Here is a 22033-nt window from a genome sequence, read left to right as displayed (position 1 = left end):
TTACTATGATAACATTATATGTCAGGTAACGTGTCTTCTTCGCCTCTCCCGTCCTTCGGCATGCCTCCCGCCGTTCCCCCTCCCCCTTCTTCCCCCCTCCGTCTCCCCCCCCCACACGTCCCGTCTCCCCCCTCCCAAGCATGCTTGGCTTGGCTGCTGCTGTTTGCTTCTCCCGGACCGCCCCTGGGAGGCTGCCCCCTCCAGCGGACCCATCTGGGTTGCCAATAATCGAGTCCGGTCCCAAAAAAACCCCACAAACAAACGCAAGAGGGCTGCGGTACGATGGAAAGGCCGGCTGTGCTTTGTTTTATCGTTTGATTGATTTCATTTGGATGCCGCTCGGATTTTAACGGTCTGGGGGGGGCTCACAAGTACAAATGAACAACTAGACAACTAGACGACAATGAGACGGGGAGGAGAAACGGCAAAAACTGGGGGAGAATGACTGGCGGATGGTACCTGAGCTGGGCCTGTTTGCCTGCAGACGTTTCTAGGACCAGCTAGATAACGGCATCAGTATTAGAAGGGAGAAGTGTTGTGAAGAGGAGGAGGAGGAGGAGGAGGAGGAGGAGGAGGAGGAGGAGGAGGAGGAGGAGGAGGAGGAAGGAAGGACTGTGGGGTCTTTGGTGCTCTCTGAGCTTGGTTGTTTACCTGCAGACCTTTCAGGAGCCAGCTAGATAACAGCATCAGTATTAGAAGGGAGAAGGGTTGTGAAGAGGAGGAGGAGGAGGAGGAGGAGGAGGAGGAGGAGGAGGAGGAGGAGGAGGAGGAGGAGGAGTAAGAGGAGAAGGAGGAGACAAGCGAGGAAGAAGGACTGTGGGGTCCTTGGTGTTCTCTGAGTTTGGTGGCACTGACGATGTTCCCTAGTTGGGTCATGAAGTGTCTGCAACAAAAACCACCCGGCTTAGACAGCACCATGGAGTATACAGTCCTTCCTCCTCCTCCTCCTCCTCCTCCTCCTCCTCCTCCTCCTCCTCCTCCTCCTCCTCCTCCTCCCTTCCAGCACTGATGACTTTCCCTAGTTGGGTCATGAAGCGTCTGCAAGGGAACCACCCAGCTCAGAGAAACCCAAGGACCTACAGTCCTCCTCCTCCTCCTCCTCCTCCTCCTCCTCCTCCTCCTCTTCCTCTTCCTCCTCCTCCTCCCTCCCTCTGTCTCTCTCTTTCTCTTTGTCTCCAAACCTTTCTTCCTTCTAGCACTGATGATATCACCTAGTTGGGTCATGAGATGTCTGCAAGGAAACCACCCAGCTCAGAGAGCACCCAGGACCCCACAGTCCTTCCTCCTCCTCCTCCTCCTCCTCCTCCTCCTCCTCCCTTCTAGCACTGATGATGTTCCCTAGTTGGGTCAGGAAACGTCCGCAAGAAAACCACCACCTCAGAGACCACCCAGGAACCCCACAGTTCACCCCGGACTTACAAATATTCCCTTCTATCAAACGGGGGGCGGGGAGGCGGCATTTCGATCTTGGGGAGCACCCCGTTCCAGAGTGCGATCACCTCAAAATAAAGAGAGAAAGAAACCAATCAATCCAGAGTATGTTCAATTGCAGTATCTCAGCCATTCCTTTTTTGCACCGAGCTCTACGACACCCCTGGTAGGTTGTTGGCTGGCTGGGTCAGCGGTCCGGAGCCTGCCTTTCCTGAGGGCGATTCCCATCCCTGCCAGCTGATGGGTCCCTGCATGAAGTCAGCCGGCGAGTAACGCGGCAACGCGCTCTCCCTCCCCCACCGATTGCCCCAAACGATTCTTCGAAGCTTGCGGAAGGCGGTGGTACGGCAACACCGTCTGCTGGTGCGCTGTACCACTTCCGTCTGCCTGATGTGAAGATGTCCATCCTTTTTTTTTCCCCTTCCCCAGTTTTCCCAGCCTCCCCATCTGGCCCGAGCGGAAGGAGCGAGTCGCTCTTTTTCTCGGCCTCTCTTTCGCTCACTTTGCTCGTCTTCTCCTCGGCTCTTCTTCCTGCGCTGGAGATCTTTCCTCCTCCCGTTGGGCCTTAATACCAGTTGCACCCTACCTTCAGCGCGTAGCGCCCTCTTTCTTGATGGGCTTTTAGGGGAGGAAACTGGGCCCACCCCAACAGCATCCCACTGAATTTCTGCCGAGCTCCCACAAAGCCTGCTTAGGATTCTCGCTCTGAGGGGGCAATCCTCGACCGCCTTGGCAATTGCACCGGGTGAATTTCTGCCGAGCTCCCATGAAGCCTGCTTAGGATTCTCGCTCCGAGGGGGCAATCCTCGACCGCCTTGGCAATTGCACCGGGTGAATTTCTGCCGAGCTCCCATGAAGCCTGCTTAGGATTCTCGCTCCGAGGGGGAAATCCTCGACCGCCTTGGCAATTGCACCGGTTGAATTCCTCTTGCAGCCGCAGAGCTTCCTGTCTTAGGGACCCCGCACTAGATTGAGGGAGAGGATCAAGAGGTGGAGGATCCAGAAAGGCCCACGTGTCTTCCTAGGGGCTGTTTGGCCTGTCCCCCTCCGCACCCCCACCCCACCAGGTAGAATTGTGGTGGTGTCTACCTTGAAAGCGAATGCCAAGGAAGGAAGACTGTGGGGTTGAATCCGTTTGAGTCCTCCTGCATTTTATTTATTATTTATTTATTATAAATTTATTATAAATAAATATATTACCCTAGCTAGGGTCTCACCGGATGTTGGGGAGGGGGACACCCACTTCTGACCAGTAAGGGCCTCTGAAATGGGGGTCTCTCCAGAACCTCCTCTGGGTTTGGTCCCATGTTGCCCATCTCTCCCTCTCCTGCCCCACTAGCTGGGCTTCTCGGAGACGTTCAGGCCCCACCGTAGGAGGTACGAGGAGGTACGTAGGAGGTACGTACCCCACCGTAGGAGGTATGTGCCCTCCCACCACCCCCGAGAGCCTCCGTCCGACCTGTGGACTTTGCCCCCCCCCAGAATGACCAGCAAAGTCCGTGCTGGATGGGGGGGATTCTGGGAACTGAATTCTAAACACGTGACAGAGAGGTGGTTTTGAGAGAACGTCGCTAGAGCATCCCGAGGGCCTCCTGACCCTCGCTGGGTGTGGTCGATGCTTGGAGGAAAGGGTTACTAATCTCCTACTCCTACTACTGTCCACCCCTTTCGAGTCTACCCACCCCCTCATTTTTCCCCTTGGGGCTTGGGGTCCACGTGTCGTCTTCTCCCCCCTGTCTGCTCGTCTTCCATCCTCCATCTGAGTTTTGAGCTTGTTTGTTTGTGGTGGGTGGTCAGGGGTCCTTGGCACCAGCGTCGACGGGGAAATTGGGAGTGGGTGGAGGAGGGCGATGGCGGGAAGGGAGGAGAAGAGAGGGGGAAAAAGAGGAGAGGAGGGAAGGGGAGAGGAGGAGGAGAGAGGGGAGGGAAGAAGAAAAGAACAGAAGGGAGGGGAGGGGAAGGAAATGGGGAAGAGAGGAGGAGAAAAGAGGAGGGGAGAGGAGAAAAGAGGGGAGGAGAGGGAAGAAGAGGAGAGAGAAGGGGGAGGGGAGGAGAGGAGAGAAAATGAGAGGAGAGGGAAGTGGAGCGGAAGAGGAGAAGAGAGGGAAGGGGAGCGGAGAGGAAAAATAGGAAAGAAAGTAGGACAGGAATGGAGGGAGCAAGGGAGGGAGGATGGAAGGAGAGGAGACAGAGGGAAGTAGGAAGGAATGAAGGAGAGGAGGAAATGGAGGGGGAGAGGAGAGGGGGAAGAAAGAGGGGAGAGGAGGAGAGGGAGGAAAGAAAGTAAGAACTGAAGAGGAGAGAGGAGCGATGGAGGAATGGAGAGGACGGGAGATGAACGGAGAGGAGGGAAATGAGGAGGAGGAGGAGGGATGGAGGAATGGAGAAGAGAGGAGGGGAGAGGAGAGGAGAGAAACGAAGAGAAGGAGACAAGAGGGAGGAAAGGAAGTAGGAAATGGAGGAGAAAAGAGGCGAGGCAGAGAGAGGCAGGAAGGGCCGAGATGGGTCCAAGGAATAGCTCAACGCATGGGCAGATTCACAACCACAATCCTAAGGCTGTGCACGGCTTCAGTTGCAAAAAAAAAAAAAGGCACATTGAAGCCCAGTAGCTGGCATCTTTTGAAAGCAGCTCTGTCCTTCCCCGGGGTGGGTGTGTGTGGAAATGGCGCCACTTTCAGGAGTTGCAATGAGTTTGCTCGTTTGCCCTCCGAGGCCCCGTTTTTTCAGCGTCAAAAGGAGAGACCCACCCGAGCCTCCGTACGATTTTTCGCCATTTGAACTCTGCCGAGGCCTGCTTTCACATGTTGGTTTAATCTTAGGCAGTTCATCTCTCCTCCTTTGCTTTTTTTTTTTCCCTTCCCGACGTCCACCGAAGCGGGCCTCGGGGAAGTAGCTAAGTCACCAACCTGCAACGGATGGAGCGTTTGAGCGGGTTACAAATCCGCCCTGGGGAGAAGATCATCTACGGGCGGTCCTCGACTTGCGAACGCAACGCAGCCCCCAAATTGCCATCGCTCAGCAAGATGGTTGTTAAAGGGAGCCTTAGCCCCATTCTACGACCGCTCTGGCCACCGTCGTTAAGCGAACGGCGGCAGATGTTCAATTAGTCACACCGTTGTCAAGTGAATTGGGCTTGCCCCGTTGGCGCTGCTCGTCAGGTCGCAAAAGGGGATCGCGTCACACACACACACACACACACACACCGGGGACACTGCGACCGTCATAAATATGAGTCAGTCGTCAAGCGTCTGAATTTTGACCAGGTGACCACGGGGATGCTGCAATGGTCGTAAGTGTGAAAAAGGGGTCATAAGTCACTTGTTTTCAGCACCATTGTAATTTTGAACGGTCACTAAACGAATCGTTGCAAGTCGAGGACAAACTGTACCGAAGGCATTAAGCTAATTGGAGCCTGCTTTTTGGAGGAAATAGAGCTAGGGCGGTGTTTCTCCCATCTCGGCAATTTGAAAATGGGCGGACTTCATCTCCCAGAATTCCTCAGTTGGCCTGGAGAATGCTGGGAGTTGAGGTCTAGGCATGTGGCAATGGCAGGGTGGGCGTTCTTCTAAGCTGAGTTTCTCCACCTTCCCAACTTGAAAACGGGCGGACGTCAACTCCCAGCATTCCCCCGCTGTTATGAGGAATTCTGGGAGTTGAAGTCCAGACATCCTTGTAAGTTGCTGAGGTTGACTCCCGGTTGGTGGGAATGGGCGAGTCCCCAGTATGGCAATCGCATTCGTCTCTCCCCGATTCATTCCGACGACACCCGGGACGAACCTCTCTTTTTCTCTCTTGCTTCCTGACAACCCCCACCCCCACCCCAAATCCTTCCATCCATTTAGGACGATCCCGGCGCCCCCCACAAGCTCCCGGACCCCTTGAAATCCTGCCTCAAAGACGAAGAAGCGTTTAACATTCAAAATTCCACCTCGCCCAAGCTGGATAACCGGAAAACGGGCCATCCCGACGATCCGGAAGCGAACTGTTTGCAGAACAACCTGACATGAAGGTCGAGGAAAGGGGGCCGGAGCTGAAAGACGACGCCACGGGGGACGGGCGGGCGGGCGGGCGGTGCGGGGTGGGGGGGGAGAGAGGAAATAAAAGGGAAGAAAAAAGCAAAATTGAAAAGATTGCACGAAAGCCACGTCCCGTCATCCGGAGCGCAATTTTTATTTTATTTTATTTTATTTTATTTTATTTTTTATTTTGGATCGGGGGTCTTCGTTAGCTTTTTTTTTGTTGGTTTCATTTTGGTTTTTTTTTTGTTTTCCTCCCCCCCCCTTCATCGCATGCTTTGATGTATTCGGTACGGAATAAAGGAAAGGAAAGGTAATAAAGAAAAAAAAATAACGGCTCGACAACGATTCCGGCAGCGTCCGTTCCTTCCCTCCCTCCCTAATGAATGGTGTGCGCTGATTTTTTTTTTTGGAGTCTGTTCCCTGTCTGTATATATTGCCTTTTGTCCCCCCCCCACGTGCCCCCCCCACCGCTGCGATTTCTAACCCTTTGCCGCGACTCTCCCGACTTCTTGTTTGGTTTCGTTTTTTTAATTTGTACTTCACCCGGCCTTTATATATATTTTTTTTATTTTTTTATTTTTTTTGGAGAAACCGGTTTTAAAAACGTGGGGGGGAAAAAAAAAGCGAGAAGCTCTCGAGATCATAACGAGGACAATAATAAATAATAAACTTTTTTTTAAAGGGATGCCGTGGCTTCGATGTCTTCCTGCCGTGAAATCGGGGCGGGGGGGCGGTGGGGGGCGAACGGATGGCAGACGGAGGTGGTGAGAAAGGTTTTTTAAAATTTTTCTTGAAGTTGAGCCCAGGAAGGGGATGAAAACGAAGGAAAAATTTAAAAAAAACAACAACAAAATAATGAATTGCGGTTTTTTTTTTAAGAGGAAAACGTGGAATGGACACAGGGACATTAGGTTGGGGAGACTTCAGCTCCCCAGAATTCCCCACTGAGCATGAACTTCTGGGACTTGAAGTCCTCTCCTCTTAAAACATGGTTGGCTGGAGGATTCTGGGAGTTGACCTCCATCCATCTTAAAGCATGCCGGCTGGGGGATTCTGGGAAGGGAAGTCCTCCCCTCTTAAAGCTTGCCGGCTGGAGGATTCTGGGAGTGGAAGTCCCCCCCTGCATGGCTGGCTGGGAGATTCTGGGAGTGGAAGTCCTCCCCTCTTAAAGCTTGCCGGCTGGAGGATTCTGGGAGTGGAAGTCCCCCCCTCTTAAAGCATGGCTAGCTGGGGGATTCTGGGAGTGGAAGTCCCCCCTCTTAAAGCTTGCCGGCTGGGGGATTCTGGGAGTGGAAGTCCCCCCCTCTTAAAGCATGGCTGGCTGGGGGATTCTGGGAGTGGAAGTCCTCCCCTCTTAAAGCTTGCCGGCTGGAGGATTCTGGGAGTGGAAGTCCCCCCCTCTTAAAGCATGGCTGGCTGGGGGATTCTGGGAGTGGAAGTCCTCCCCCCTTAAAGGATGGTTGGCTAGGGGATTCTGGGAGTGGAGGTCCTCCCCTCTTAAAGCTTGCCAGCTGGGGGATTCTGGGAATGGAAATCCACCCCTCTTAAATCCTCCCCTCTTAAAGCTTGCCGGCTGGAAGATTCTGGGAATGGAAGTCCCCCCCCCCTCTTAAAGCATGGCTGGCTGGGGGATTCTGGGAAGGGAAGTCCTCCCCTCTTAAAGCTTGCCGGCTGGAGGATTCTGGGAGTGGAAGTCCCCCCCTCTTAAAGCACGGCTGGCTGGGGGATTCTGGGAGTGGAAGTCCTCCCCCCTTAAAGGATGGTTGGCTAGGGGATTCTGGGAGTGGAGGTCCTCCCCTCTTAAAGCTTGCCAGCTGGGGGATTCTGGGAATGGAAATCCACCCCTCTTAAATCCTCCCCTCTTAAAGCTTGCCGGCTGGAAGATTCTGGGAATGGAAGTCCCCCCCCTCTTAAAGCATGGCTGGCTGGGGGATTCTGGGAAGGGAAGTCCTCCCCTCTTAAAGCTTGCCGGCTGGAGGATTCTGGGAGTGGAAGTCCCCCCCTCTTAAAGCATGGCTGGCTGGGGGATTCTGGGAGTGGAAGTCCTCCCCCCTTAAAGGATGGTTGGCTAGGGGATTCTGGGAGTGGAGGTCCTCCCCTCTTAAAGCTTGCCAGCTGGGGGATTCTGGGAATGGAAATCCACCCCTCTTAAATCCTCCCCTCTTAAAGCTTGCCGGCTGGAAGATTCTGGGAATGGAAGTCCCCCCCCCTCTTAAAGCATGGCTGGCTGGGGGATTCTGGGAAGGGAAGTCCTCCCCTCTTAAAGCTTGCCGGCTGGAGGATTCTGGGAGTGGAAGTCCCCCCCTCTTAAAGCATGGCTGGCTGGGGGATTCTGGGAGTGGAAGTCCTCCCCCCTTAAAGGATGGTTGGCTAGGGGATTCTGGGAGTGGAGGTCCTCCCCTCTTAAAGCTTGCCAGCTGGGGGATTCTGGGAATGGAAATCCACCCCTCTTAAATCCTCCCCTCTTAAAGCTTGCCGGCTGGAAGATTCTGGGAATGGAAGTCCCCCCCCCCTCTTAAAGCATGGCTGGCTGGGGGATTCTGGGAAGGGAAGTCCTCCCCTCTTAAAGCTTGCCGGCTGGAGGATTCTGGGAGTGGAAGTCCCCCCCTCTTAAAGCACGGCTGGCTGGGGGATTCTGGCAGTGGAAGTACTCCCCCCTTAAAGGATGGTTGGCTAGGGGATTCTGGGAGCGGAAGTCCTCCCCTCTTAAAGCTTGCCGGCTGGGGGATTCTGGGAGTGGAAGTCCATCCGTTGTAAAGCATGCCGGCTGGGGGATTCTGGGAGCAGAAGTCCTCCCCTCTTAAAAGCATGCGGGCTGGCAAAATCACATGACCGTTCCCCCCCCCCCCCAGGCAATGTCAGACCTTTGAATCTGGCTCGTAGCCCAGGTAGGTCCGTCATGACTTTGAAAAGTTGCTAAGGAAACGGTCATAAATAAGAGTTATCATGGCTGCCGTACTCTGCTTTGACCTGCCAGGGCCCTTCTGGAAGGAAGCGAAATATATATGCCACCGGCTCCCCCTTCTGGCTAGCTCGGGAACAGCATGACCCGAAAGGGCCGATTTCGGTGAGATGGTTTTTGCTGGCGACTGCTCTAAAAAAACGGTTGGCCTTCAGCCGTGGCGGATGTCAGCTCCTCCCAAATCCCGTCTTCAGGACCGTGGGAGTTGACGTCCCCGGAAAAACAGGCTCTCCGGTGGGCAGAAGCCACTTTGCTTTGTCCCTGGAGCCCGGTCCAATTCGAATTAGCCAGCCATTTTGCGAGACGATTTCGCTAGTCTCTCGGGCGAAGTAAGAAAGAGCCGTTCCAGTTCGGTTGGGTTTCACGGCGGTTCTTTGGTCAACCTCGGTAACCGAACGGAACGGAGCGGAATAGAATAGTAGAGAAACAGAAGAACAGAACGAGAAAGAGATGAGATGAGACGAGGTTCAGTACAGAACCGAACAGAAGAGACGGCGAACCTTTTAAGAGACCCCCCAAACTGGAACCCCAAAACCCTACTTAGGTGCCGGATGGGCGTGGCCCGTTGGGTGGCCGTGGCCACGGTGATCACGGCAGACCAGGTGGGAGTAAAAAGTTCAAGCCGTCAAGTCTAACTTGGCGAGAACTTTTCCCCCCGCCCCCCCCGCCGCGAGAAGTCGAAGTTGATTGATTGAACCTTTTTTTTTTGCAGACGGCGGCAGAGGGCTAAAGCGAAAAGTTTTTTTTAAAAAAAACCCATCTGAAGGCTCAGGACTGGGGCGACGGCACGCGTGCCCAAAGAGAGGGCTCTGCGTGCCACCTGTGGCACGCGTGCCATAGGTTCGCCACCACGGGACTAGAATATAGAATGGAATAATAGAACAGAGAATAGAATAGAATAGAGTAGAGTAGAGTAGAATAGAATATAGAATGGAATGGAATGGAATGGAATGGAATGGAATGGAATGGAATGGAATAGAATAGAATAGGGAATAGAATAGAATAGAATATAGAATGGAATGGAATAATAGAATAGAATAGAATGGAATGGAATAGAATAGGAATAATATAGAATAGAATAGAATAGAATAATAGAACAGAGAATAGAATAGAATAGAATAGAACAGAATAGAATAAGGAATGGAATAGAATGGAATATAGAATGGAATGGAATAATAGAATAGAATAGAATGGAATGGAATATAATAGGAATAATATAGAATAGAATAGAATAATAGAACAGAGAATAGAATAGAATAGAATAGAATAGAATAGAATAGAATAGAATAGAATAGAATAGAATAGAATAGAATAGAATATAGAATGGAATGGAATAATAGAATAGAATGGAATGGAATAGAATAGGAATAATATAGAATAGAATAGAATAGAATAGAATAATAGAACAGAGAATAGAATAGAATAGAATAGAATAGAACAGAATAGAATAAGGAATGGAATAGAATGGAATATAGAATGGAATGGAATAATAGAATAGAATAGAATGGAATGGAATAGAATAGGAATAATATAGAATAGAATAGAATAATAGAACAGAGAATAGAATAGAATAGAATAGAATAGAATAGAATAGAATAGAACAGAATAAGGAATAGAATAGAATGGAATATAGAATGGAATGGAATAATAGAAAAGAGAATAGAATAGAATAGAATAGAGTAGAATAAGGAATAGAATAGAATATAGAATGGAATGGAATAATAGAATAGAATAGAACAGAATGGAATGGAAGGGGATGGGATGGGATAGGTGAGGACAGAATAAAAAATTTAAATAAAATAATAGAGAATAGAATAGAATAAGGAATAGAATAGGGAACAGAGTAGAGTAGAATAGAATAAGGGATAGGATAGGATAGAAGAGAATGGAATAGAATATAGAATGAAATAATAGAACAAAACAGAATGGAATGGAATATAGAATATAATAGAGTAATAGGATAGGATAGAATGGAATATAAAATGGAATGCAATAATAGAACAGAAAATAGAATAGAATAGAATAGAATAAGGGATAGGATAGGATAGAATAGAATGGAATAGAATATAGAATGGAATAAAGAATAGTATAGAATATAATAGGATAGGCTAGGATAGAATGGAATATAGAACGGAATGGAATAATAGAACAGAAAATAGAATAGAATAGAGAATAGAATAAGGGATAGGATAGGATAGAATGGAATGGAATGGAATACAGAATGGATTGGAATAATAGAACAAAAGAGAATGGAATGGAATGTAGAATAGAATAATAGGATAGGATAGGAAAAAATGGAATATAGAATGGAATGGAATAATAGAAAACAGAATAGAATAGAAGAGATGCTGCGACCGTCCTAAATACGAGTCGGTTGCCAAGCATCTGAATTTTAATCCCGTGAGCCCGGGACGTTGTGACCGTCATAATTATGAATCAGCTGCCCAGCCATCCAAATTTTGATCATTGGGGATGCTGCCAAGGTCATAGCTGGAAAACGGGTCGCAAGTCACAGTTTCCTCAAGGCCTTTCGGTGCCAACGCAACTTTGAACGGCCACTAAGCGATCCGCCGGAAGTCGAGAACTGCCTGTAACCATGGTGCTTGACGCCTAGCTACATCCCAGGCACCGGAGCAATTTTTGATCAGGGGAAAAGACAGGTGGCTGGTTGCCCTCCAAATGTGTCTTCAGCTCCCCCATTCCCACGCCGCCTGGGGACGATGGGGCTTGTAGTAAGCACTCTTTATCTGTTCATTCATGCGTCCGATTTCTGACTTGGGAGTCCGGAGACACAAGTTTAAGCAGGCTGTTTGCCAACGCAACAAATAATAACAACAATAACAATAACAATGAGTTAATAATAGAATAAAAACAATTAGATGATAACAATAACAACAATAACAATAACAACCAGGGCTTTTTTTTCTCATAGAACGCTCAGAACGGAGTTCCGGCACCTTTTTTGGATGGAACCTTGTAGGGTAGGCAAGGCGGGTTGTATGACATGTGTGAGTTCCGGCACCTTTTTCTTTTTACAAAAAAAGCACTGATAACAACAAATAATAAATAATAATAACAAATAATAACAAATAACAATAACAAATAATAACAATAACACTAACAAGAACCAACAACAACAACAATAATAATAATTTATTTATTTATTTTTTATTTAGATTTATATACCGCCCTTTCCCGAAGGACTCAGGGCGGTTTTTTTATTTTTTTTATTTTATTTTAATTCCATTTATATCCCGCCATTCTCCGAAGACTCAGGGCGGCTTACAAGCTTAGCAGTACAGGATATTTACAGGATATTTAAAAGAAAATCAATACAAAAGTTAAAAACAAATTTAAAAAGATTAAATGAAACCCTGAGAAAAAAAATAAAAACCCAGTTAAAATTTAAAATTAAAAAATTCTCAGCCTGGGCCAGAGAGCTCGAAGAGCCAGGTCTTCAGGTTCTGGTGGAATGAACGGAGGTCGGGGGCAGTCCTAAGCTCCGCGGGCAGCTAATAATAATAATAATAATAATAATAACAATAATAATAATAATAATAATTTTTATTTTTTTATTTAATTCCATTTATATCCCGCCCTTCTCCGAAGACTCAGGGCGGCTTACAAGCTTAGCAGTAATAATAATAATAATAAAATAAATAATAACAATAACAACAACAATAACAATAACAACAATAACAATTAATAATAATAATAATAATAATAATAATTAATATTAATAATAATTAATATTAATAATAATAATATTAATAATAATATTAATAATAATAATAATAATAATAATAATAATAATAATAATAATAATAATAATAATAATAATAATAATAATAATAAATACTAATAATAAATAGTTGAAAGGGACCTTGGAGGTCATCTAGTCCAACCCCCTTTTAAGGCAGGAAACTCTATACCATTTCAGACAAATAACCTGAGAACAAAACACAGCACAAAAGCGACGACAGATAAATGTAATCTTTCATTCAATTAAATAATGAAAGGATCGAATTTAACCCCCCCCCCCAAGCCTGGGAACTTTTTTGCTCCCAAGCTGCAGTGCCGCTATCTTGGCCGGCAGAGGGCGCCGCGAACAAGTGTCAAACGCAGCCGGGCAAACGGCGCCGCGCCAAACAGCGCGCATGCGTACCGAGGCCCCCCGAGTAGGCCGCAGCCTCCCGCCGTCGTTCGCACGCACGCACGCAAGCACGCTCGGCTGAACGAGATTCCTCTGGCGGGTGCGGAGAGGGCGACCGCCTCTGCCCGGCGGCATGTTCGTGGCCCTGAACGAACTGCTCGGCGTCTCCGTGGAGCAGCCGGAGCGGGTGAGCAACGCGTAACGGCGCGGCTTGGCCCCTCTCGGGTCCCGTCGCCGCGCCAGACCCGACGAGCCGGTGCCGCTCCTCTCCCTTCCCAAGAGGCCTTGCGCGCCTTGGTTTTGGGAGCGAGGCATGCCGGGAGCTGTAGTCCTTTCCCGGTTTGCCCCCTTGGCCTTGCTCAAAAAAAACCCCAGGATTCCTTTGGCAAGCCTGCATTGATTGGTGTGTGTTTGTGTGTTTGTGTTTGTGTGTGTGGAAGTGATAAACTGGGATCACCCCTTGCCTGAGACTCTCTGGCTGAGCTGGCAGGGGAGGATGAGCATTGTAGTGCAACTCTTTGCTTCTTCAGCCCCCCTCACCCCCCCGGATTTCATACAGTAGAATTTAATTTTTCATCTTCTATTTTCACAAACCAGGTTTTATTATAGACTTTACTTCGGTTTTATGTGATTTTTTTATGTTTTGTTGCCTTGGATTATGTATTTTGTTTTGATTATGTTTTGTTACTGTATTTTTTAACCTTAGGCCTTATTTTTTATTTATTTTTTATTTTTATTTTACATTATTTTGTATTTATTATAGCTTTCAATATATCTATATTACGTCTGTCTAGCTATCTATCATCTATATTATCATCTATCATCCATCATGTCATATCTATCTGTCTGTCTGTCTGTCTGTCCATCTGTCGTCTGTCTATCTATCATCTATCTCTTTCCTCTCTTTATCTATCTATCTATCTATCTATCTATCTATCTATCTATCTATCTATCATCTATCTCTTTCCTCTCTCTCTCTCTCTCTCTCTATCCTTTCTCTCCTGCGATATCTATCATCTATTATCATCTATCATCCATCATGTCACCTCTATCTATCTATCTATCTATCTATCTATCTATCTATCTATCTATCTATCTATCTATCTATCATCTATCATCATCTATCTCTTTCTTCTCTCTTTATCTATCTATCTATCTATTTATCTATCTATCTATCTATCCCTTCTCCTTCGATATCTATCATCTATCTATTATCATCTATCATCCATCATGTCACCTCTATCTATCTATCTATCATCTATCTCTTTCCTCTCTATCTATCTATCTATCTATCTATCATCTATCTCTTTCCTCTCTTTATCTATCTGTCTGTCTGTCTGTCTCTCTCTCTCTCTCTCTATCTACCTATCATCTATCTCTTTCCTCTCTCTCTATCTATATCTATCTATATCTATCTATCTATCCATCCATCCATCCATCCATCTATCTCATCTTTCTCTACCTACATCTATCTATATCTTTCCATCTATCTATCTCTGTCATCTATATCTAATCTATATCAATCTATCTATCTATATCTATTTCTCTATCATCTATATCAGGGGTGTCAAACGCGCAACGTCCCAAGACGTGTCACAATGTATCGTGACTTGTTTTGCCATTGCCGGGAATACGGTGGGCGTGCTTTCACTATGATGCATCCGGCCCGTGGGCCAGCAGTTTGACACCCCTGATCTATATCTATCTACATGACATCTATCTATATCATTTCTCTCTCTCTCCCTCTCTCGTTTGTTTGTTAATACACACACACACACACGTACAAACACATGCACACACATACACACACACACACACATATATATATATATATATATATACACACACAATACACATAAATATATACAGTATATACATACATACACATACATATACATACACATATATATACACACATATATATAAACACAATACACACATATACATATACTTATACATATATATGTACGTGTGTGTGTGTATCAACAGCTAGTTGATGAAAGCCCAGCAATAAAGAATTTTCTCTTATATCCCAAAGTTCATCGTTTTTTTTACTAACTTCACCTTCTATACACACACACACACATACACACAAACATATATATATACAAATAAATCTCTGTTATTTAATTTTTAGAGCGCATTGACGCTGCTTTGTGCCACCAGGACGGACGCCGGCTTCCTCGTCCACCATTTTCTCTCCTTCTACCTCAGAGGTAAGCGGGGGGAAAGAAGGACTCCGAAACCCATCTGCGACATCGTTCACCTGTTCTCCGGAATTAAAACTTGGTGCAGGTGGTCCTCGACTCACACAGCTTCTCTTAGTGACGACGGCAGTGAAAAACGGTGACTTCAGACCGTTTTTCCGGGTTTTTTTTTTTTAAAGTTTCAAAAGGTTTGGTAGATTTTAATTGTGACATAGGCAGTCCTCGACTTATGACCGTTTGTTTGGGGCCCATTGCAACAGCCCTGAAAGAAAAGTGACCGCCTGACCAGCCGTGGGGAAGCCAGATTCGTTTAACGACCGTGTGGTGACTAAATGAAGGACGGCAGGGGTTCGCTCAAGAACTGCGGCGAGAAAAGTCGTGCAAGGGGGCAAAACTCAGGGAAGAAATGCTTCCGTTTAGCAACATCGTTCTGCGTAAGTCGTAAGTCGAGGACTCAGCGTAAGATCTCTCTTTTTTTTTCTTTCTTTCCGCAGCCGGCTGCAAAGTCTGCTTCTTGGCCTTGGTGCAGTCCTTCAGCCATTACTCCTTTGTGGCTCAAAAGCTGGTAAGCCGGGTGGATTTTATTTGCCTCGCTTAAAATGCAGGGAGTCCTCAACTTAACGACGGTTCAGAGTTGCTCAAGCCTTGGCAACTTTAAACTTGGTGGGCTTCAACGCCCAGCACTGCTGGCTGGGGAATTCTGGGAATTGAAGTCCACCTGGCTTAATTGGCCCAAGGCATCTAGACCAAGACGGTGTGTAGTTGGGAAATGGGGCATACAGCTAGTCCTCGAACTTAACGACCATCCGTTTTTATGTCTGTCTGTCTGTCTATCTTTGTCTGTCTTGTCTGTCTATATCATCCGTCTGTCTGTCTGTCTGTCTGTCTGTCTGTCTGTCTGTCTGTCTGTCTATCTATCTATCTATCTATCTATCTATCTACCTTTCTATCCATCATCTCTATATCATTTCTATCTATATCGATCTACCTCTCATTCTATATCTATCTATCTCTATATCTCTTTCTATCATTCTATATCATCTCTCTATATCTCTCTATCATCTCTATCTGTGTCTCTATCATCTTTCTATCTTTCTATCCATTTCTATATCTATACTATCCATTCATAAATGTATCATCATCTCTATATCTTTCTATCCATCTATCATCTCTATATCTCTATATCTATCTATCTATCTATCTATCTATCTATCTATCTATCTATCTATCTATGTCTCTCTATGTCTCTATCTATTGGTCTATATCTATCTATCTATCTATCTATCTATCTATCTATCTATCTATCTATCTATCTATCTCTATCTATCATCTCTATATCTATCCATCTAATCTATCATCTCTATCATTATCTATCATCTATCTATCTATCTATCTATCATCTATCTATCTATATTTATCTATCATTCTATATCTATCTATCTATCTATCTATCTATCTATCTATCTATGTCTCTCTATGTCTCTATCTATTGGTCTATATCTATCTATCTATCTATGTCTCTCTATGTCTCTATCTATTGGTCTATATCTATCTATCTATCTATCTATCTATCTATCTCTATCATCTCTATATCTATCCATCTAATCTATCATCTCTATCATTATCTATCATCTATCTATCTATCTATCTATCTCTATCTATCATTATATCATCTTTCTATCCATCTATCATCTCTACATCTATCTATCTAATTGGTCTATCTCTATCTATCTATCTATCTATCTATCTATCTATCTATCTATCTATCTATCTATCTATGTCCTTATCAAAAATTAAAACAAGATTGGGGGGAAAAAAACTCGCATTGGCTGGGGAAATTCTGGCAGTTGAAGTCTGCTCGTGTCTGGGGAATTCTGGGAACTGAAGCTCGTGTCTGGGGAATTCTGGGAACTGAAGTCCACACACACGTTGGCTGAGGAATTCTGGGAATTGAAGTCCACCTGGACTTAATTGGCCCGAGGCATCTAGAGCGCAACGGGGCGTGATTGGGAAATAAATGGGGAAATACAGCTAGTCCTCCAGTTTATGACCATCCGTTTTACAACTGTTCCAAAGTTAGGATGGCGCTGTAAAAAGACGCTTCTGACTGAAGTCCTCGCACTTACAACATTGCGGTTCTCCCACGCAGCCATATATATATATGTCAAATGCTTGTTAACTATTTAGATTACCTTGCTAGGCCCCAAACATGGGACAAATCTTTATTTCCTGTTTCAGCCTATCCTGAAGGCCATCGAACAGGCAGTAGTCACACCGGTGACAGCTCATATATTTACAATTTACACACACACACAGACACACACACACATATATATATATATATATACATATATACATATATACATACATACATACATATATATATATATATATATATATATATATATATATATATATATATATATATATATTCTGTTTTCCTTCATTTTAGGGAGTCAATCTCCTCACCGCCAAGGAACAGAATCAGCTGGTTTTCTTCGAAGGTCTGAAATCGGCTAACCAGGTTCTGTTCAGCGACGGTCAAGAATCCGAGGACCCCAACCCTTTCCAATTTATCAGGTATCCTAACGTTTTTTTTCTTCCCATGGGATAGAAGTAATCCTTGACCTACGAGAGTTCGTTTAGGGACTGTTCCAAAAAGGGAGTTAGGACTGTTTTTCACACTTTATGACCATCGCAGCATCCCGGGGTGACAGGATTAAAATTCCGAGGGTTGGCAACCAACTCGTCTTTACGACGGTCACAGCATCCCGAGGTCACGTGATCCCCTTTTGCAGGAAGCCAGATTCTCTTCACAACCATGTCACTAATGTAACAACTGCAGTGATTCACTTAGGAACTGCTGAGGAGAAAGGTCGTGAAATGAGGCAAAATAAACTTAATGCATGTCTCAGTTAACAACGGAAGTTTGGGGCTCCGTTGTGATCGTAAGTGCAAGGCGACCTGGATAGGGGATAAATCCAATCGTTTTGGTCATGTTACGCGCATGTATCTTGTCCTCGTTTTGTGACCAAAACGGAGTCCAAAATTCCTGTCACGAAGCAGGAGTTGTACACATAGTCCTTGATTTAACAACCAAAAATTGAGCCCCAAATCTTGTGCTAAGGAAGGCAGTCGTCAAGTGAATTTTGCCCCACGTTACGACCTGTCTTGCTATATTTCTTGAGCGAATCCCTGTGGCTGTGAAGCCAGTCGCACGGTCGTTAAGTGAATCTGGCTTCCTGCTTTTCAGACGGTCGCAAAAGGGGATCAACTGACCCCGGAACACTGTGACTATCGTAAGTACGAATCAGTTGCCATGCCTTTGAATTTCGACTTGGTGACTGCGGCGTCGCGGCGACGGCCGTACGGATAAAAATGATCACAAGTGACTTCTTTTCGTGCCGTTTTGACTTTGAGCGGTCACTAAACGGGGCATTGTGAGATGGATACGTTGACGACTCAGACTCGGGCTGTTTCCCATCGTCGATGTAAACTCTCCATCTCTCGTTTGCAGCGGAGATGGCTCGGATCTGAAATGTCTTTATGACTTTGTCCGGACATCCGTGAATCCTCCAGCTGGTGGACATCGGTGGAAGTTCCCTGTTCTCATCGTGGATGATCTCGGTGTCCTCTTGAGTCTCGGGGTGCGACTGGTGGACCTTCTGAACTTCGTCCATTATTGCCGGGTGACTGTGAACGCCGAATTGAAGGTAACTCTCGACCCCAGTTGCGGCGGTTTGTTTCGTTACAACGGCAGTTGGAGAAAAGGGACTGACGATCATTTTTTTCCACACATACAACTGTTGTTGCCTCCCTGGGGGTCATGTGATCGAAATTCACAGTTCTTGGCAGACGGACTCGTATTGATGATGGTTGCCGTGTCCTGGGTTCACGCGATCCCCATTTTGGCGACCTCCTGATGAGCGAAGGTCAGATTCACTTAACGACAGTCTGACTAATTTAACCACAATGATTCACTCAAGAACGGTGGCAAGGAAGGTCGTTCAGTGGGGCAAAACTCACTTCAGAAATGTTGGGCTCCGTCGTGGACTGTTGTTCACAGTTACAACCGTGGTCGTGTGATCAAAATTCAATCGCTCGGCAACTGGTTCCTATTTACGACGGTCGCAGCGTCCTGGAATCACGCAATCAACATTCAGACGCTTGGGAACCGACTCGTATTTATGACGGTCGCAGCGTCCTGAGATCACGTGACCAAAATTCAGACACGTGGGAACCGACTCGTATTTACGGTGGTCGCGGTGTCCCGGGGCCCCGTGATCAAAATCCAGAGGCTCGGCAAACCGACTCGGATCGATGACGCTCAAGCCGAGTCGACGGGGAGAGCGAGATTCGCTTAACGACCGGGTCGTTCGGCGAACTGCCAAAGGGATCCCCTTACCCACGGTGGCCCGGAAGGTTGTCCGACGGGGGTCGAAAGCTGACTTGACCGTCAGTCTCGCTTTGCGGGGGCCGTTTGGGGCTCCAGGGGAGGGCGGTCATACGTCCGAGGACGAACCTGTATTGTGGAAAGGGGAACGAAAGAAGGAATTGTGGTTTGTGGTTTTTTTTTTTTTTTAGGGGAACCTGGTTTTCGCGGTGCAGAGTCGGGAAGATTCGGAGGACGACGAGAACGAGACGTTGGTGAAGGCCCTTCGCCATCACGCCACCTGCCTCCTCTGGGCCGAAGGTCTGCCCACGGGCCCCTGCCAGGAGGTCCACGGCCAGGTGATCCTTCCTTCCTTCCTTCCTTCCTTCCTTCTCTCCTTCTTTCTGTCTTTCCTCCCTCCCGCCCGCCTTCTCTTCCTTCCCATCCCTTTTCATCTTTCCTTCCTTCCTCCCTCCCTCTTCTTTCCTCCCTTCCCACCATCCCCTTTTCATCGCTCCTTCCTTCCTTCCGGCCTCCTACTCTTCTTCCTTCCTTTCCTGTCTTTCCTCCCTCCCTCCCTCCTCTTCCCTTTTTTCCTCTGTATTTCCTTCCTCCCTCCCTCTCTCCCTTCCTCCATCCCTTCCTTCCTTCCGCTTTCCTCCCTCCCTCCCTTCATTCCTTCCTTCTTCCCTAACTTCCTTCCCTAACTTCCTTCCTCGCTCCCTCCCTTCCCTGTCTTTCCTTCCTTCCTTCCTTTCCGGTCCCTTATTCCTTCCTTCCTTCCTTCCTTCCTTCCTTCCTTCCTTCCTCCCTCGTTCTCTTCCTTCCTTTCTTTCCTCCCTTCCTCCCTCCATCCCTTCCTTCTTCCCTAACTTCCTCCCTCCCTCTCTTCTTTCCCTGTTTCCTTCCTTCCTTCCTTTCCTCCCTCCCTTCCTTCTTCCCTCCTTCCTATCCTCCCTCCCTCCCTTCCTCCCTCTCTTCTTTCCCTGTGTTTCCTTCCTTCCTTCCTTCCTTCCTCCCTTTCTTCCCAGCGCTTCCTTCCTTGCTTCCCTATCTTTCCTTTCTTCCTCCCTTCTATCCGGGTCTTTCCTTCACTTCCTTCCTTCCTCGTATTTGCTTCCTTCCTTCCTTTCCTCCCTCCCTTCCTTCTTCTCTTTATCGTTCCTTCCATCTCTTGTTTTCCCCTCCCTCCCTTCCTTCTTCTCTTTTTCGTTCCTTCCATCTCTTATTTTCCCCTCCCTCCTTCCGTCTCTCCGAGGATCTCGAACTCAACAGGATCTCTCTCTCTCTCAACTTGCCGCAGCTGACCATCCTGGAAAAGGATTCCCGGCAATCCGGCGGCACCGAGGACCTGCGCCGGCGGCTTTACCAGTATAAGATCCTGGATCGGAACGTCGCCTTTTTCGCCCGAGGGATGTCGCCCGCCGTGCTGTGACGTGTGTGTGTGTATGTGTGTATGTGTGTGTGCGTGCGTGGGGCCGATCCAGAAAGACGCCTGATGGTATCCAGGAGGAATCTGGATCTGCGATCCCAGCGGATCCGATTTTGATCCGGTTCGGCGGGGTTACGGTTAGGGAGCGGGGGGGGGGGCTTACCGACCTGGGATCCGGCTCATTCCGGGCCGGATTTGAAAGATGGAAAGAGACGACGGTGAGTCAGTAAAAGAGGCCAATTTAAGACAATTTACGATAACGCAACTAAAACGACAATCGGGATTGTTGGGAAAAAACAACTGTATACTTAATTGCTGTTGATCCAAATCAGGAAAAGGGTCTTGATCTAATCTTTTGCCAAGGAAGATCCGTTGGGGAAAGGGGAAAAAATCAAATGAAATTTAACACGTGGAATAGAGATCGTGGAAATTAACCGTTAAGGACCGTCTTATAAATGTTACCCAGACCAACATTCTCTTTTACAAATGATTAAAATGATTTATGTTATGTTAAAAAAAATTTCTAATAAACTATTTTTTAAAAATAAATAAAATAAAATAAAATAAAATAATACCGTATTTTCCGGCGTATAAGACGACTTTTTAACCCATGAAAATCATCTTATATGCCGGGTCATCTTATAAGCCGGGTCGTCTTATACGCCGGAAAATACTATTCACCTCTCTGATCTGCAACGCGCTCCGAAGCCGCCTCCCAGCCAGCATGTCGCCGCCAAACTTCCCAGCCCACACCGCGTCTAGGCACTGCAGCCCGGATGGGTCCGGTCCCGGTCAAGGACGCCGCGGAGCCCGCTGGCACCGTGCAAGACGTGGCAGAGTTGTCTTGCGCGCGCGCGCGCGCTGGCCAGCTGCTGGGCGTCGGTGTGTCAATCACTCATCGGAACGGGGGAGGGGACGGAACGGCTTGGAGCTAAGCCGCCGATGTCGCCGTCGCCACCGGGGTTCGGACGGGAGGGAGAAGCCTCCTCTGCCTCCGAGCCAGGCCGGCGATCGCTGGAGGGACGGACGCGGCATCAGACGGTCAGAAGAAGCAGCCGACGCGCGGAAGGCAGGCTCACGACGAGTCGAGGTGGGCCTGCGTCTGTGGGGTGCAGGGATGGCGGGGGTGGCTCCCGTAGCGAGGGAAGCGCGTCCATGGGGTGACGGGTGAGGCCCGTCCGGCGTGCTGCGAAGAGGGGCCCCGCTGAATGTCGCGCCCGTAGGCCGCGACAGACAGTAGGAAGGGAGCACCTTTGCTCCTGCCAAGGCACCGCCTGACCCGCGCCAACCAGAAGAATCGCTTGCCTGGTCATGGAGTGCGGAACAGCGGTACTTGGCGCCCCTCTTTCCCGCAGACCATGCAGCGGCCCTCGCCAGCCGGGCTCGGCATGGCCGCCCCAAGCCCGGCTCTCTAGCGCGTCTTCCGAGCCCGCCTGGCCAACCGTCTCCTGGGCGGG

The 22033-nt window shown here is 47.6% G+C and overlaps 2 protein-coding genes across 2 annotated transcripts; both read left to right on the top strand.

Annotated features, from left to right (window-relative positions):
* Positions 1–282: 282 nt before the first annotated feature.
* On the top strand, positions 283–6432 carry CSPG5 (chondroitin sulfate proteoglycan 5; the record flags this gene model as incomplete). Its single annotated transcript, XM_083380070.1, has 4 exons — positions 283–297; positions 495–602; positions 2771–2818; positions 5274–6432. The coding sequence occupies 4 exons, from the start codon at positions 283–285 to the stop codon at positions 5436–5438; spliced, it is 336 nt and encodes a 111-aa protein (XP_083236196.1). The 3' UTR covers positions 5439–6432.
* A 5864-nt stretch (positions 6433–12296) lies between these two features.
* ELP6 (elongator acetyltransferase complex subunit 6) lies at positions 12297–20625 on the top strand. The gene is made up of 7 exons (XM_083380069.1): positions 12297–12752; positions 14703–14781; positions 15267–15337; positions 17225–17352; positions 18290–18485; positions 19357–19503; positions 20448–20625. The coding sequence occupies exons 1-7, from the start codon at positions 12699–12701 to the stop codon at positions 20577–20579; spliced, it is 807 nt and encodes a 268-aa protein (XP_083236195.1). The 5' UTR covers positions 12297–12698; the 3' UTR covers positions 20580–20625.
* The last annotated feature ends 1408 nt before the right edge of the window (positions 20626–22033 follow it).

The sequence above is a fragment of the Vipera ursinii genome (genome assembly GCF_947247035.1).
Source record: "Vipera ursinii genome assembly, contig: SUPER_Z_unloc_3, whole genome shotgun sequence".
Lineage (NCBI taxonomy): Eukaryota > Metazoa > Chordata > Lepidosauria > Squamata > Viperidae > Vipera > Vipera ursinii.
The sequence above is the reverse complement of the archived record's forward strand: the minus strand, read 5'-3'. Positions and strand labels throughout refer to the sequence as shown.